Genomic DNA, 16,440 nt, shown 5'->3' on the forward strand with positions numbered 1-16,440 from the left:
TTTGGATCACCCCACTAGGCAAAGAACCACGTTCAATTGAGGTGCTTGCTAAAGGTAAAGGGAATATGGCATGGGTAGTATAAGGAGGTAGTTATAAATATGAGCTATTGTCATGTGACCAGTTGCAGAAACTATGTTATGATGAAAAAGTCAGAATAGGCATTGCCCAGAGATCCCTATAGATGGGAAGAAAGATCAAAGGCGAAGGAGGAGGTGTAAGAGAAAATGGGATTTAACAAGTGAGTATGGCTGCTGAATCACTATATTAATATTCCTTTTAGCCTCCAATGTTTTGGACCAGCTAGAAGGAAAAATCTGAGATGGTAGCATGGTGGCATCCCATGACAAACTCTGGGATCTGTTCTTTAACTACTTGTTGAAGTGTGCTTTGGAAAGTATTCCTTTTTTTCTTCTTTCTTTGCTTTGTATGTATATTTTACAATAAAAAACTTTTTTTAAAGAAACTTATGAATATTTCTTCATTGCTTTGTTATGAATACATGTGTCATGAATGTGTGTGTGTGTATGTATATATAAAGCAGATCTCTTCCTTTTCCCCTGTCCTTTTATAATGGAATAAGTTGTATTAACTTTCTTATAGTATTTCACTTATAGAAAATCAAGTTTGAGAGTGAATAGTAGCTGGATTGCACCCTCTCTTCTAGGGTAAGAATTACTGCTTTTCTGGTTAAATGTAGGACAGTTTAGTACTTTTAGGCAAAAAATATGACTACTGTTTTTACTTAAGAGATTAAATAAGGTCTAAGGAACTGTGTATACATGCCAAGCTGACAAGGGGTAGACTATGATGCTTAAGTTCACGTGTCCACTTGGCTAGGTTATGGTGTCCAGTTGCTTGGTAATCAAGTACTGACCTGATTCTTACTGTGAGGATGTTTTGTGTATTTAAATTTTAAGTAAGTTGATTATATGTACACTCAGCTGAGGAGATTGCCTTCAACAGAGAAGTTTCATCTAATCATTTAAAGGTCTTAAAAGGAGAGCTGACGATTTCAGCTGTCAGAAGGCAGAATTTCCATCTCTTCTTCAGACAGTTTCTCATGGGGAATTCATCAAAAACTTTCATCAGAGTTCCCAACTTGTGGTCTGCCCTATGAAATTTGCACTTGTTCAGTATTCCCACAGACATGTGAGCCAATTTCTGTAATCTAATAATATTTACCTAATATATGTGTGTATATTCTGTCAGTTCAGTTCCCTGGAGAACCCTAATGAATACAGTTACCATTATTGGTGGTCTTTATTTCTCTATGCCACTTTTAACTATTGACCAATGTCCTTTTTTCAGTCTGAAGAACTCCCTTTAGTCTTGCTTGTAGGGTAGGTCTAGTGACAATGAACTCCCTTAGCATTTGTTTATCTGGGGTTTGTCTTAATCTCTCCCTCATATTTGAAAGACAGTCTCACTGTAAAATTCTAGTTTGGTAATTGTAATTGTTTTCTTTTAGCACTTTACATATTTTGTCCCACTGCCTTTTTGCCTGTATAAGGAATTGGTATTTAATCTTATTGCGATTCCTTGTGTGTGTGTGTGTATATATATATATATATAAACATTTTGCTTTTATGTTGCAGCTTTCAGAGCTCTCTTTTTTTCTTGGTATTGGACAGTTTGATTACTGTGTGTCTGGGTGTGGTTATTTTTGCGTTTATCCTGCATGAGGTTCCTTGGGATTCTCTAATGTGCATATTCATGTCTTTTGTTACATTTGGAAAGTTTGGAAATTTGGAAAGTCTATTTCTTAAGTTTGTATCCAGTTTGTGATTTGACAGAGATTTCCTTAAATGCCAGGGACAAAAGCAGACCAAAGCAATAAACACCTTTTATAGTCTTTGCAAATTGTCTTTGTCAGATTAATCTAAGGCAAATGTGATGGGCAGGATCTTTTCAGTCGTGTCTGAATCTGCCTCTTGGACTGGTTTTGTGCTTACTTCTGGCTTTAGGAATTCCCCCATTTTCAGAAATTTCAACATGCTCTCTACTCCCTATGAAATAGACGTTATCTCCTTCCAGAGTGCTCTGCTATAGGACCTATAGCCGGTAGTCCTTTGCCCCAGGTTGCTTCAACCCAGTTGTTTCTTACACTGCTTATTTTCCAGGAATCTACTTCTGCCTATAGGCATACTCTGGAAGCGCAAGCCAGAGAGGTTCCAACTTAGGCTTTCAAGCTACTGCTGAATAAGATTGGCACTGACATATAGGCACTCCAGTTTGTGCACAGGGGTCTTTCTGCTCCTTCCAGAACAGAGCCAGAGACTTAACAAAGAGAAGACAGGCCTACTCCACAGTGGGAAGTGGAGGGGCTAGGGGAGGGAACAGCTACATTGCAAGGAGCTTTCCTACCATTTTTTTAAATCCAATTTTATTGAGATTTATCCCCACATCATAGAATCCAGCCAAAGTTTACAATCACTCTTCTATCATTTGTACACACAAATTTGTGTGTGTGTGTGTGCGTGTGTGCGTGCAGTCCAGGAATAGAACCTGGGTCTCCTTCATGGAAAGTGAACATTCTACCACTGAACCACCCATGTACCGCCTTTCCCCCCATCATTTTTAAATGATGTGTATTTTTGGTTTGGCACCCACCCAGTTCCTTCAACCCTTTAACTGTTTTCCGGAGCTTTAAGGAAGATGGCTCCACCAGTTTTTGCTATTTGTTCAAAGATTCTGTGAGGGTTTGGCACTCCAGGTTGTTTTATGCCACCATCTTGGTTTAACGCTCACCTTTTTTTTCTATTTTCAAATATTTTTCAACTTTAAAAAGCTTTTCACATTGGTTTCATACTTATAGCAGAGTTGCATAAATAGTACAAAATTTCCCATATACCTTCTTCAAATACTGATATTTTACCAAACTTGCTTTATCATGTTTGCTGTCACCATATCTGTATATTATCAATATTTCTATCTCTATTTTTTAATGTTTGAGAGGAAAAATTGCAGATATGATGCCTCTTTTTTCTTTTTTTATTAATTAAAAAAATTAACAAACAAAACATTAAGATATCATTCCATTCTACATATACAATCAGTAATTCTTAATATCATCACATAGTTGCATGTTCATCATTTCTTAGAACATTTGCATCGATTTAGAAAAAGAAAAAGACAACAAAAGAAGAAATAAAACGATAACAGAGAAAAAAAGATTATACATACCATACACCTTACCCCTCGCTTTCATTTACCACTAGCATTTCAAACTAAATTTATTTTAACATTTGTTCCCCCTATTATTTATTTTTATTTCATATGTTCTACTCTTCTGTTGTATAGTAGATAAAAGGAGCATCAGACACAAGGTTTTCACATTCACAGAGTCTCATTGTGAAAGCTATATCATTGTTCAATCATCATCAAGAAACATGGCTACTGGAACACAGCTCTGCATTTTCAGGTAGTTCCCTCCAGCCTCTCTGCTACATCTTGAACAACAAGGTGATATCTGCTTAATGCGTAAGAATAACCTCCAGGATAACCTCTGGACTCTGTTTGGAATCTCTCAGCCATTGACACTTTGTCTCATTTCACTCTTCCCCCTTTTGGTTGAGAAGGTTTTCTCCATCCCTTGATGCTGAGTCTCAGCTCATTCTAGGGTTTTTCTCAATCCCTCGATGCTGAGTTTCAGCTCATTCTAGGATTTTTGTCCCACATTGCCAGGAAGGTCCACACCCCTGGGAGTCATGTCCCACACAGAGAGGGGGAGGGTGGTGAGACTGCTCGTCGTGTTGGCTGGAGAGAGGGGCCACATCTGAGCAACAAAAGAGGCTCTCTTGGAGGTGACTCTTAGGCCTAAATTTTAAGTGGACTTGACCTATCCTTTCTGGGGTTAAGTTTCATGTGAACAAACCCCAAGACTGGGGGCTCAGCCTATAGCTTTGGTTGTCCACACTGCTTGTGAGAATATCAAGAATTCAACTTGGGGAAGTTGAATTTCTCCCTGCTCTCACCATTCCCCGAAGGGGGCTTGCAAATATTTTCCCACTCACTGATCAAATCACTCTGGGATTCATGATGCCTCTTTTTTGCTAAATACTTCATTATATATCTCAAAGGAAGATAATCTTTTAATTAGCTATATTGCAGTAACTCAAAATCAGGAGAGTAATTTTGATACAATATCTTTATCCAATCTTTCGTCTTCTTCAAATTTTGCCCATCATGTCACTAATGAGGTTTCTAGCGAAAGAAAAAACAAATTTTGGGGGCATGAAACCCAATCTGAAATCACCCTTTGTTTACATGTCATTTCTCTTTAATCTTTTAATCTGGAAAGTTCATTAGTCTTTCTTTGTCTTCGATAATCTTGATACTTTTGATGAGCCTTGCCAGTTATTTTGTAGCATGTCTCTTATCTGGGTTTGTTGGAGATTTGCTCAGGTGCAAATTCAGGCTTTGCATTTTTAGCAAGACTATTCAGAGGCGATGCTGCTATATTCTTTTCAGTGTACCATTGATGTCAGTTTGTCTCCTTCCTGGTTATGCTGTGTTGTGCCATTTGTTACACAGCTCTGTAAAGGCACTCTTTTACCTTTGTAATTTATACGTATCTTAGGTATATTTTCAAACACTGCATTTCCCGTTTCTCACCCACAAGTTTTAGCATCCAGTGATGATTCTTGTCTGAATCCATGACTCCTGAGGATGTTGCCAGATGGTGATTTTGGAATTCAATCATTCCTTCTCTGCACATCAGTTGAAACTCTACTGTAATTTAGAGTTTTTCCTGTTCTCGTATTTTAAAAAGTTTGTTTTGTTTTTATCTGTATGGATGAAAGGATTCTTATTTTAGACCCAGTTACTGACATTTTTTTTGTTGCTCAGGTTGTCCCAGATTTGACCAGGAGAGTTCTTGCAAGCTGGCTCCTTTGTATTTTGAAATGTCCTCATTTTTTGAGCATTTCCTTACTTCCTGGCACAATGAGTTCTAGGCTTCATCTTGTACTTTCTCTCTCTAGCCCTGAAATCCACTTGGCTGTTTCTCTAAGGAACTCTGGTTTCTTTGATGGAAATATCATCTTTTGAAACCCCAGTGTTCGCACTGTTGGTCTCCACTGGACAGAGCTTGGAAACTGTGTGTGCACATAGGTGTGTATTTATATACATGCATGTGTATGTGTGAGATGCACACACTTTGGCACCCTTCTCTGACTCTATATATTAAAAGTTACAAATACACACTGACCCCTCTGTTTCCAGGTCCAAATCACAGGTTTCGCCCTAACTGCCCCCACACCATACCTGGGACTCCCTTCTCAGTGACTGAGCCCTCTCTCCTGATTCACCACTTATGATTTCTCAAACTAGGAGAGGTCCCCCAACCTTCAAAACAACCACAAAAAAAACTAAACAACTGTGCCTATTTTAACCTTTAAAAAATTAAAAATTAAAATAAAGCCAAGGAGGCATACTTTTACAGTCTAGAAGTTACTTGATTGTTAAAGGAGGCTCTTCATGGGTGTCCTTGCCAGAACAGCTAGGGTAGTATTCCAGTTTACTAGCTGCTGGAATGCAATATACCAGAAACAGAATGACTTTTAAAAATGGGAATTTAATAAGTTGCTAGTTTACAGTTCTAAGGCTGAGAAAATTTCCCAATTAAAGCAAGTCTATAGAAATGTCCAATCTAAGGCATCCAGGAAGAGACACCTTGGTTCAAGAAGGCTGATGAAGTTCAGGGTTTCTCTCTCAAGTGAGATGGCACATGGCGAACACAGAGTTTCTCTCTTATCTGGAAAGGCACACGGTGAACACAGTCAGGGTTTCTCTCTCATCTGAAAGGGCTCATGGCAAACACGGCATCATCTGCTAGCTTCTTCTCCTGGCTTCCTGTTTCATGAAGCTCCTCGGGAGACATTTTCCTTCTTCATCTCCAAAGGTCGCTGGCTGGTGGCCTCTGCTTCTAATGCCTATGTCGTTCTGCTCTGCTCTCTGAATCTCTAGCTTTTTCCAAAATGTTTCCTCTTTTATAGGACTCCAGAAACTTATCAAGACCCACCTAAATGAGTGGAGACATGTCATCACCTAATCCAGCTTAACAACCACTCTTGATTAAATCACATCTCCAGGGAGATGATCTAATTACAGTTGCAAACATACAGTATTGAATAGGGATTATTCTGCCTTTATGAAATGGAATTTTGATTAAAACATGGCTTTTCCCTCAAAAAGCTAAATACAGAAATGCCATATGACCATTGCTAGATATCTACTCAGAGGACATGAAGGCGAGGACACAAACGGACATTTGCACACCAATATTTATAGCAGTATTATTTACAATTGCAAAGAGATGGAAACAGCCAAAATGTCCATCAACAGATGAGTGGCTAAACAAACTGGTATATACATACGATGGAATATTATGCAGCTGTAAAACAGAATAAAGTTATGAAGTATGTAACAACATGGATAGACCTTAAGGACATTATGTAGAGTGAGATTAGCCAGAAACAAAAGGACAAATACTGTATGGTCTCACTGATATGAACTGACATTAGTGAATAAACTTGGAGAATTTCAGTGGTAACAGCGACCATTAGGAGATAGAAATAGGTTAAGATATTGGGTAATTGGAGTTGAAGGGATACAGATTGTGCAACAGGACTGAATGTAAAAACTCAGAAATGGACAGCACAATACTACCTAACTGTAATACAATTATCTTAAAACACGGAATGTGAGAATGATAGAGGGAAGAGGGCTGGGGGCACAAATGAAATCAGAAAGAAAGACGATAAAGATTGAGATGGTGTAATCTAGGAATGCCTAGAGTGTATAATGACAGTGACTAAATGTACAAATTTTAAAAATGTTTTCGCATGAGAAAGAACAAAGGAATGTCATTACTGCAGGGTGCTGAAAATACATGGTAATTAATATTTTAAAATTTCAACTTATGTGTGAGACTAAAGCAAAAAATGTTTATTTGGTACAAAATTTATATTTTGGCTAGTGCATTTCCTAATATAACTTATGTAGACAGCTTAAATGAACACCATAAGTACATGGAACCTTGAGTAGGACAGGAGATTTTGTTGGTTTGTCCAGAGTGATGTCCCGATAAATCCCATAGTGATTTGAACAGTGAATAAAAAAGTATTTGTAAAGTTGCCTTCGGGGAATAACGGGGGAAAATTAAACTTCCCCAAGTTGAATTCTTGATATTCTCACAAGCAGTGTGGACAACCAAAGCTATAGGCTGAGCCCCCAGTCTTGGGTTTTGTGCATATGAAACCTAACCCCACAAAGGATAGGTCAAGCCTACTTAAAATTAGGCCTAAGAGTCACCCCTAAGAGAACCTCTTTTGTTGTTCAGATGTGGCCTCTCTCTCCAGCCAACACAACAGGCAAACTCACCACCCTCCCCCTGTCTACATGGGACATGACTCCCAGGGGTGTGGACCTTCCTGGCAATGTGGGACAGAAATCCTAGAATGAGCTGAGACTCAGCATCAAGGGATTGAGAAAACCTACTCGACCAAAAGGGGGAAGAGAGAAATGAGACAAATTAAAGTGTCAATGGCTGAGAGATTCCAAACAGAATGAGAGGTTATCCTGGAGGTTATTCTTATGCATTAAGTAGATATCACCTTGTTATCAAGATGTTAATGGAGAGGCTGGAGGGAACTGCCTGAAAATGTAGAGCTTTGTTCCAGTAGCCATGTTTCTTGATGATGAGTGTATAATGACAGAGCTTCCACAATGTGACTGTGTGATTGTGAAAACCTTGTGTCTGCTGCTCCTTTTATCTACCTTGTCAGCAGATGAGTGGAACATATGGAATAAAAATAAATAATAGGGGGAACAAATGCTAAAATAAATTTAGTTTCAAATGCTAGTGATCAATGAAAGGGAGGGATAAGGGATATGGTATGTATAAATTTTGTTTCTGTTTTCATTTTATATCTTTTTCTGAATAGATGCAAATCTTCTAAGGAATGATCATGATGATGAATATGCAACTATGTGATGATATTGTGAATTACTGGTTATATATGTAGAACGGAATGATCAAAATAGAAATGTTTGCATTTGTTTGGTGTTTTTTGGTATTTAAAAAAAAAAAAGGGGTTTTCTAGGGGACATACATCCTTTCAAACCAGCACAGGTAGAGTGTGCTGTCCTTTAGAGTCGTGTTTGTGATTCAGTGCCTAAATGAAATGCTAAAGGTGTTCCTGCCACTTTAAGAAAGAGTGATTTCAGAGTTGAGCTTAATGCTCTTTATTTGGGTATACGGGGGAATAGTGCAGAATTGAAAATGGCTGCCCAGTTTTCTCCATGCTTTGGCTTTGAAATTTTAAAAAAATATATTTTTATTGAGAAATATCCACACACTTACAGTCCAAGTATATTATACATTCAGCCACTGATTTTTAAAATATTATCACATAGTTGTGTATTCATCCCCATGATCATTTGTAGAACATTTGCATCATGCCAGAAAAAGAAATAAAAGGTAAAACAAAGAACTCAAGCATCCCATACCCCTTACCCCTCCCTCTCACTGGCCCACAGTATTTCAGTCCACCAAATTTTTACCCTTTCTCTCCTATTATTTACTTTTTAGCCTTCTTTATTTTTTTAACTCATCATTCAGATAAAAGGAGCATCACACACAGAGTTTTCACAATCACATAGTTGCACTGTAAAAGTTTTATAGTTACACAGTCTTCTTCAAGAATCAAGGCTACTGGAACACAGCTCAACAGTTTCAGGTACTTCCCTCGAGCCAATGCAATACACCATAAACTAAAAAAAGGATGTATCTATAATGTATTAGAACGATCTCCAGGATAACCTCCTGACTTTGAAATCTCTCAGCCACTGAAACTTTATTTTGTCTCATTTCTCTCTTCCTTCTTTTGGTCAAGAATGCTTTCTCATTCTGAAGATGCTGGGTCCTGGCTCATCCCTGGGAATCAGGTCCCATGTAGTGGGGGAGGGCAGCGAAGTTACCTGCCTAGTTGGCTTAGAGAGAGAGGCCACATCTGAGCAACACGAGAGGTTCTCCAGGGGTGACTCTTAGGCATAATTATCAGTAGGCTTAGCCTATCCTTTGCAGGAATAAGCTTCATAGGGGTGGATCCCAGTATCCACAGCTCAGCCTATTGAATTCGTTGTCACCACAATTCAAGAATATCAGGAATTCCCCAGATGGGGAAGTTGAAATTTTCTCCTTTCTTCCCAGTCCTCCAAGGGATCTTTGCAGATACTATTTTTATTCACTGCCTCGATTACTCTGCAATATATCGGTATATCATAGTAACCTGTACAAACCAACAAGATTTCATGTCCTTTTCAAGATTCCATGTAATTATGGTGTTCAAGTAAACTGACCATGCATGTTAAATTAGATAATGTGCTACCCAAAATGTAAGTTTTGCACCAAATAAACATCTCTCCTTTGATCTCACATAGAAGTTGAAGTTTGAAAATCTGGGCCATATCATCCTTTACCCAGTATTTTGATTTACTTTAGTCTCGTCTAGATCAGCCTCATTCATATCTCTAGATGAAGTCTGTTCAGTTTTTCAGCTGTTTTAATAGTTGCTGAATGGGGTAGTGCCGACACTCCTGGCTTCAGTGCTCTCACTCTGAGTCTCAGGTGTCACATAAATACCTGAAGTTTCAGGGAACCACCAGGCTTTTGCTTTGAAATTGGATATTACATCTACTTCTAGAAGGGCAGATGTTTGATGTGTGTGTGATGTCTGTTAGTGAATATGTGGTGTCTGTATGTGTGTGTGCATGTGTATGTAGTTTGTATCAGTGTGTGTGTGTGTATTTTTCAACGTGTATATGTATGTATGTGTAGTGTGGGGGGTATATATGTGTATGCATGTGTAGTGTGAGGTGTATATGTGTATGTACGTGTAGTGTGTGGTGTGTATAAGTGTGTGTGCAGTGTGTGGTGTGTGCATTCTGAGAGACAGCATGCCTCTCTGGGTGGGTGCAGGCCTCCCTGCCCTCTTCCCCAGGAGGTGGCCCATGAGGTCCTCGTGTGCCCTTGTGGCTGGCAGGGGAGAGGAAGCTGAACCAAGGCTGGAGCGTACCTGGAGGGCTGGAGGCTGGCCCTCTGTCCCCGCTACGGGGAGGCCTTTACTCTGGGGTGTGAGCACAGTCTCTTCTGGGGGAAAGGGCCCAGAGCTCTCACTTCCTATTCCAGAATGTACACGTAGGGCTTCAGGGAAGGCTCAGTCTCTCTGAAGCAGGTACCCTGTCTTTAGCTTCCAAGGCACATACATTTGTGATTCGGTCGTCCTTTAACCGAGTTAAAGGTGAGAGACTTGAAAATGTGCACAGGGGACTGGCCCTGGCCGAGTGGCTCTGGCCCTGCGGTGGCTCTGCGTCTCTGCGTGACGCCGAGGTCCTGCTGCCTGACTTCCTGCTTGCTGGCTGCGCTTGGAGCCTGACTGCACAGGAACCAGTGTTGGGGTTCGCAGCTAGTCCGCAAGTAGATCCCAACTCTGTGCCACTCATGTTTCTAGGCTAGCCTGACCTCTGACGTAGAACGGTGTGTTCTGATCACATTTCGTGCTGGGCCACATCCTGGGAGATTTACAGGGGACGGTAACCCAGGAAGCCCCCCATGTGCTGTTCATGCCAGCCTTGTCTGGGGAGGGACTGTTGGGCTGATGCACATAAGGGAGTTTCGTGCTTTTTGTGTGGGTGTGGGCAGGTATCTGTTTTTTTGAGGAAAAGTTTTATGAAATAGTTGTCTTTTCTGTTGTGAATGGTGTCCAGACTTTCAGTAGGCAATTGAGGATGGGACGCTCCATTTGCCCTGGTGTGGCTGTGGTAGGGGCCTCCAAGGGGACCACAAGCGTGGCTCAGCCCTGCCGTCGTGCCCTCGCCCTGGCCGCCCTCTCTGAGGTGCAGTCCCAGCTGCTTGCTGAGTTTCTGTGGGATTAACTGAAGTGGCACATGTAAAGAGTGCCTTGAACACAGAGGCGCGTCCCGAGTGTCGGTTTTCCTTTCACGCACTCTTACTTGGTGTCCCACCGTGGGTACGAGAGTGAAGCCAGGAAGGCAGCGAGGGGGGCTCAGTGTCTGCGGGGTTTCCCTGACATTTATGGAGGTAAAAGCACTTTTTCCTTTAACGTCCTCATCTTTCCTTAAATAGACGAAGGATTTGCAGGTTATTCCCAAGGCCTCTTCAGTCTATTTCTTGGTGGCTGTCTCAGCCCTGGGCTGCTGTGACACCACCTCACAGTGGTGGCTTAAAGGCAGGGATGTGATCGCTCCCCGTTTTGGAGGCTGGAAGTCCCACAGCAAGATGTCAGCAGGGCCGGCGCCCCCCGGGTCTCGCGCTCCGGCCACCCTCTGCCGCAGGCTGAGGGTCTGCTGCTCGCATTTCCGCCGACTTCTGGCCCCTCTGCCCTGAGTTGGAATTCCGGTTGCTGGCCAGACCTCAGCCTGATTCAGTGTGGCCTCCTCTGAAGAGAAGCCTTTGAAGACCTCACCGCTGCACCCATGGGGACACCTCCAGGCTCCTGTGGAGGGACGGGCCCACCCCCACAGGACGCGGGCCAGGACGTGAGCATGGCCTTCGGGGCGCGGCGCAGGCATATGGCTGTCCACCTCTGCACAGACACATGGTTGCCTCGGACACGGGTCCCGGCCCCGAGAAGCGGACATTCCACCACCATTTGGCTACCAGCACCAAAAACGAGAAACACCCAAAGTGAAATGGAGAAACATTGTATGAGGCGAGCAAAGCTGTTGCAAATTCTGAGTCCAAAAATTTGCTAGAGCAGTGGTTTGTTTGAGGTCTAGTTGAATCATCTTTGTAAAACCTCATTTTTATTTAGTGTCTATCACACTTAAGATACCGTGCTAGTGGTAGGGGATTTGCAACAGAAGGGCCTTTGGCCCCTGAGGAGTGCATAGTCTGAATAAACAAGATGGTGCCCAGCTACATGGGTGCTTTGGGAAGGCTTGGGGGCTGTCCAGAAGGCTTCCTGGACAAGGTGAGATGCATCCCAGAGGTGGGGCAAGTCCTTGGGGCAAGTTTGGGCTGGGGAATGTCCCAGGGGGAGGTGGGGTGGTGAGAAGGGTGCTGCTGGCTGAGTGTGCATGATGGGTTCTGCCCCGAGGCTCCCACAACCTTAGCAGAGGCCTGAGGTGAGGTGGCTGAGATGGAGGGGAGCAGGCATTGGGCGGAGGGTGCGCGCAGGGCAGAGATGTTAGGAAATGTTCCAGGATGAGTTTGCAGATGTTCAGGGTCTTGGGTTAACTCAAGAAAGAGGTGCCTAGGGGCCACAGAGGATAGCTTTGGTGATTATGCCTCATCAGTTCGTGAAGGGCTGCTTCATCCTGCTGGCGTGTGTCCCGTTTTACAGGTGTGCTCTTATCCACTGTGCCACGCCTGTGCGGGAAGTGGCTTCCGAAGAGTTCTCCAGCTGGTGGCATGCTGGGCATGCCATTCCCAGCGCTGTGTTATGTGCACAGTGTACGTCATTTCCCAGCAGTGGGACTGCTGAGTCGGGCGGTCTCTGGTTCAGCCTCCCCTGGCCACTCCACTGTGTCCACATGGCTGACTGCCCCCCCAGGGCGGCCTTTCTTCCTGGGGCCTCTGCAGCCCCACTTGGTTCCCCTCCTGACCACTTGGCTGCTCTTTGTGTCCTTGGCTGATCCTCCAGGTCTCCTGACCAAGTCCTCTTGCATGGCCCACCTTCTGCCACTTCCTGGGTGGTTCACGCAGTCTGGCGGCTTCTCGCATTGTCCTGGTTTTCTGAGGCTGCTCTGACAGATGACCACAGACCGAGTGACTTGAAACAACAGAAATTTCCTCTCACAGTTCTGGCAGCCAGGTGGCTGAGATCAGGCTGTTGGCCGTGTTGGTTCTTTTCAGAGGCTCTGAGGCTGAGTTTGGCCCATGCCTCTCTCCCAGCTTCTGATGATGGCTGGCCATCCTTGGCATCCCTTGGCTAATGGGTCCGGCTCTACAATCCCTTCCTCCGTCTCCATGTGGCCATGTTTTCTGCATGTGCCAAATCGCCCCTTTTCTCTTATAAGGATGGCCGTCATCAGATTCAGGCCCTCCCTAAACCCAGGATGGTCTCATCCTAAGATCCTTAAACTGGATCACGTCTGCAAAGACCTGATTTCCAGATCAGACCCCTTCCAGGGTACCAGGGTTAGGACTTGGATGTGGCTTTTGGGGGATGGCATTCAACCCCACTCCAATTGCCAAGTCCATATCTGCAGACCTAACTTATTTGTTCCCAATTCCGACTTGGATGTCTGAGCACACCTCAAATCTAAACTCTCCCGACTCCTGCTTTCTGCTTCCCAGGATACAGAACCTGCTTTGCCCAGCCGGCGTCATCTCAGGAAACACAGTGCTGCTCTTCTCATTGCTTGGGTGGAGCGCTTGGAGCCCCCAGCCTCCTCTGCCCGTGCCTCCAGCCCATCGCACGCCCTGTTGGCTGCATCTCCATCCACCACCTCGCCTCCCCACTCCAGGCTGACAGCCTCCCACCAGCTCTGCTGTCCCGACCTGCCACGCAGTCTGTTCTGTACACAGCTGTTGGAGGGAGCCTCCTGAAGCGTAAGTCATGCCACGCTGGGCTCAGCCCCTTCGCAGCTTCCCATCTCCCTTGCAACACCCTGCAGGTCTTCACCAGGGCCCCTGTGAGTCACGACTGTCTGTCCTGTGTCTTCCCTTCCCTTTTCACTGCTCTGCTCCACTACCCCAGTCTCCCACAGGCTCTCAGGTGAGCCCCACATCCCCCAGGAATGGGGTGGATCACTCCTGACCTCCCTGCAGGTCTGTCCTTGGAGGCGTCCCATCCCCATCATTTCCTGTACCTGCCTTGCTGTTTCCCTCAGTTCCTTACCTTCTGGCACGTTCCTGTCACTGACCTGTCTGTGTTTATATCTCTTCCTAATCGAAGCTCTGGCAGGACAGGACCCTGAGCTGTCTGCCTGTTATATTCCCAGGCATGGGGCAGCGTCTGACATGTAGTAAATGCTTGCCCAAGTGTGAAGGAAGGGATGGGTTCACCTTCCTCACGTCTTTTCCACAACGAGCGGGAGAGGCGGGCCTGGAGAGACGCTGCTGAGGCCGAACACCGCACTGCCTCCTGCCGGCCCTGCGGCCTGGCCGGTCACCGCTCAGGCTCCCGGGCCCCAGCTGGGAGCAGTCAAGTCGAGTGGTGCACAGTGCCCAGAGAATGGCTGGCTGGTTCCCCGCCACCGTGAGGCTGGACGCCCTGGATCCTGCTGGGGCTCCCCATTCAGCTCAGGTGTGAGGCGCTGGCTCAGCGCGACGCGGGGCCTGTCTGGTGCTCTCTGTTGTCCTCTCCCCACCTCGCCTGCCGCGAGATGTGGGGTCTTGCCACCTGGGTTGCTGCTGTGTCCTGGGGCCCAGAGCAGCATCTGCGCCTGTAAGTCATTTACTAGTTATTGGTGAGGGAGTAATTCCAGACGGCTGCAAAGGTGATGACAAGGGAGGGACGAGGCAGGCCTGGTACAAGGACACCTAAGTGGTCAGTAGATGAGTGAGTACTGCCAATGAGGTTGGGTTTATAAAGTAGCTCTAAGGTGGCTGAAAAAATAGAAGACATGTATTTTTTTTTTAAAAATTGTATGGGTGCTATAGAAGAAGAAACAAAAAAATGTTCTGCAGCTGTTAACTGATATTTTCCTGCTTCTGTTTTCCCAGACAGCGTTTGCTTTTGATCAAAATGATTTGATGTCTTAGCACCAAGCTCTCGTTAACCATGATGGCTCCACAGAGACTGGGTGTGGACAGCTACCAAGACACGCAGCAAGTGAGCGCCCCGACTGCTTTCTTACCTGCGCCGCAGTGAACAGCTGCTCCGGGCAGCTGTGATGCAGGGTCCTCGATGTTGCAGGTCCAGGTTAAAGCCTGTTAGACCATTTGTTATATGCTGGTGTTTGGAAAGGTCAGCTGTGGAAATTCTCAAGTTACTTTCATCACTGCTCCCCAGATGGCCACTAATTTTGCCTCCCCCAAATCATGAGTCTCATGGGAATTTGCCTTTTTTATTGTCAATATTGACAAGTCCTGTTGCTTTTAAAGAAAAGCTGTATGGTTCTGATAATTACAGCTTTGCCAGTACTAGTCTAAGTGACCCACGTGACCTGCTTTGGGATAGAGCCTGTGGTCCCATGTCCCCGGTGGGGGCGTGGGAGGACCTAGGCAACTGTGTCACAGGTCGCCCCACGCACATGTGAATGCTTCTCCACTGCAAGTCTAGTTATTTTCACCTGATTGGGTTTCAAGCTGAGAGAATTCTGACTCTTCTTGACAAGCATGATGTAAAAAGAGCTACCATTTGTTTTCCTTCCTGAGGCAAATTGCTTCCTTTTTTTCTTTTCCTCCAAATGGGGACAGTCACCATGCTTGGCACAGAGTGTGGCTCATCACACACGTATTCCTGTGCTATTAAGGAGCTACAGAGGTGTGGAGAGTTGTCTGTGCCCCAGCACCTCACTGGGCCTGGGGTTGGGGCTCAGAGGCTCGGGTTGTCAGCACTGGGCCAGCTTCATGGCTGCAGGCAGGCCTGGCACTTCTGTCACTGGTGCACACTTGACCAGCTGGTGGGCTTGGTCTGCCCTTGTACAGACCCCTTGCTTTATACATAGAGCATCATTTGTAGGCTGATTCCTCTATCCTATTTTCTAGCCACAACAAGAAAATTGAGTTGTGTTTGTTCCAGTGAAGGAAAATCTCTCTATTAACTGACTAGTCTTTCTGGTCCTGTGGTGTGCTGAGCCTCTAGCAGGAGAGTGCTGTGGGCACCCTATTTATCGGAAAATGACAAGACCGTAAGCAGTCGCAGAAACAGGCGCTTCCTCCACTTTGTTTGCTTTGTTTGGGTCAGTGTTATTTCAGCTTGTCTATTGGACATTCAGCCACGGCGTAGTGAGTGTGCTGAGGAGCGAGGCTGTGTGGAAGATGCTGTAGTGGGGGCAGGGAAGGGGGTGTGGTGGCGATGGAGGGGGTGAGCTCAGCCTCCCCTGTTCCAGGAGCCCCCTTGCCGCACTCCGACTGCCAGCCTTCGGGTCAGTGCCCCTGTCCTGGAGGAGAATGGGGGGGAGGGTCAGCTGGGCAGCTGGTCACCCGTTGTGTTCTCGGACTGGCCCTGGGCACATACCATGGCCTTGGAGTTCCTTCACGTCTCAAGATGTTTTCCTGTTGCCTTTTTTATTTTGGTATGCTGTGTTGTGTGAGTCACAGTTCATTCTTTTTCCATGTGAATGTCCTGTTATTGCAGTACCATTTGCTGAATGTTTTTATTCTGGGGTGGGGGCCTGGGTCGGCTCTCCTGCATGGCAGGTGAGAATTCTGCCACTGAACTACCCATGCACCACCCCCCTTCCTGTTGCTTTTACACTTGAGTGACTTTTCTGTTGGGAATAATTCACTGACTCACACCTTT

At 45.0% G+C, this 16,440-nt stretch overlaps 1 protein-coding gene across 3 annotated transcripts in view; it reads left to right on the forward strand.

The window, feature by feature from the left end:
• PKNOX1 (PBX/knotted 1 homeobox 1) overlaps positions 1 to 16,440 on the forward strand; it is an 83,553-nt gene that overhangs the window by 20,302 nt on the left and 46,811 nt on the right. For 2 of the 3 annotated variants that reach the window (XM_077119004.1, XM_077119006.1), the window contains exons 2-3: positions 13,326 to 13,580; positions 14,697 to 14,805. In XM_077119004.1, coding sequence (XP_076975119.1) covers positions 14,755 to 14,805 — 51 coding nt within the window. In that variant the 5' untranslated portion in view covers positions 13,326 to 13,580; positions 14,697 to 14,754. The remainder of the gene's footprint in view (positions 1 to 13,325; positions 13,581 to 14,696; positions 14,806 to 16,440) is intronic. The other variant, XM_077119005.1, reaches the window with a different exon arrangement.

The sequence above is a fragment of the Tamandua tetradactyla genome, chromosome 10 (genome assembly GCF_023851605.1).
Source record: "Tamandua tetradactyla isolate mTamTet1 chromosome 10, mTamTet1.pri, whole genome shotgun sequence".
In the NCBI taxonomy this organism is placed as follows: Eukaryota; Metazoa; Chordata; class Mammalia; order Pilosa; family Myrmecophagidae; genus Tamandua; species Tamandua tetradactyla.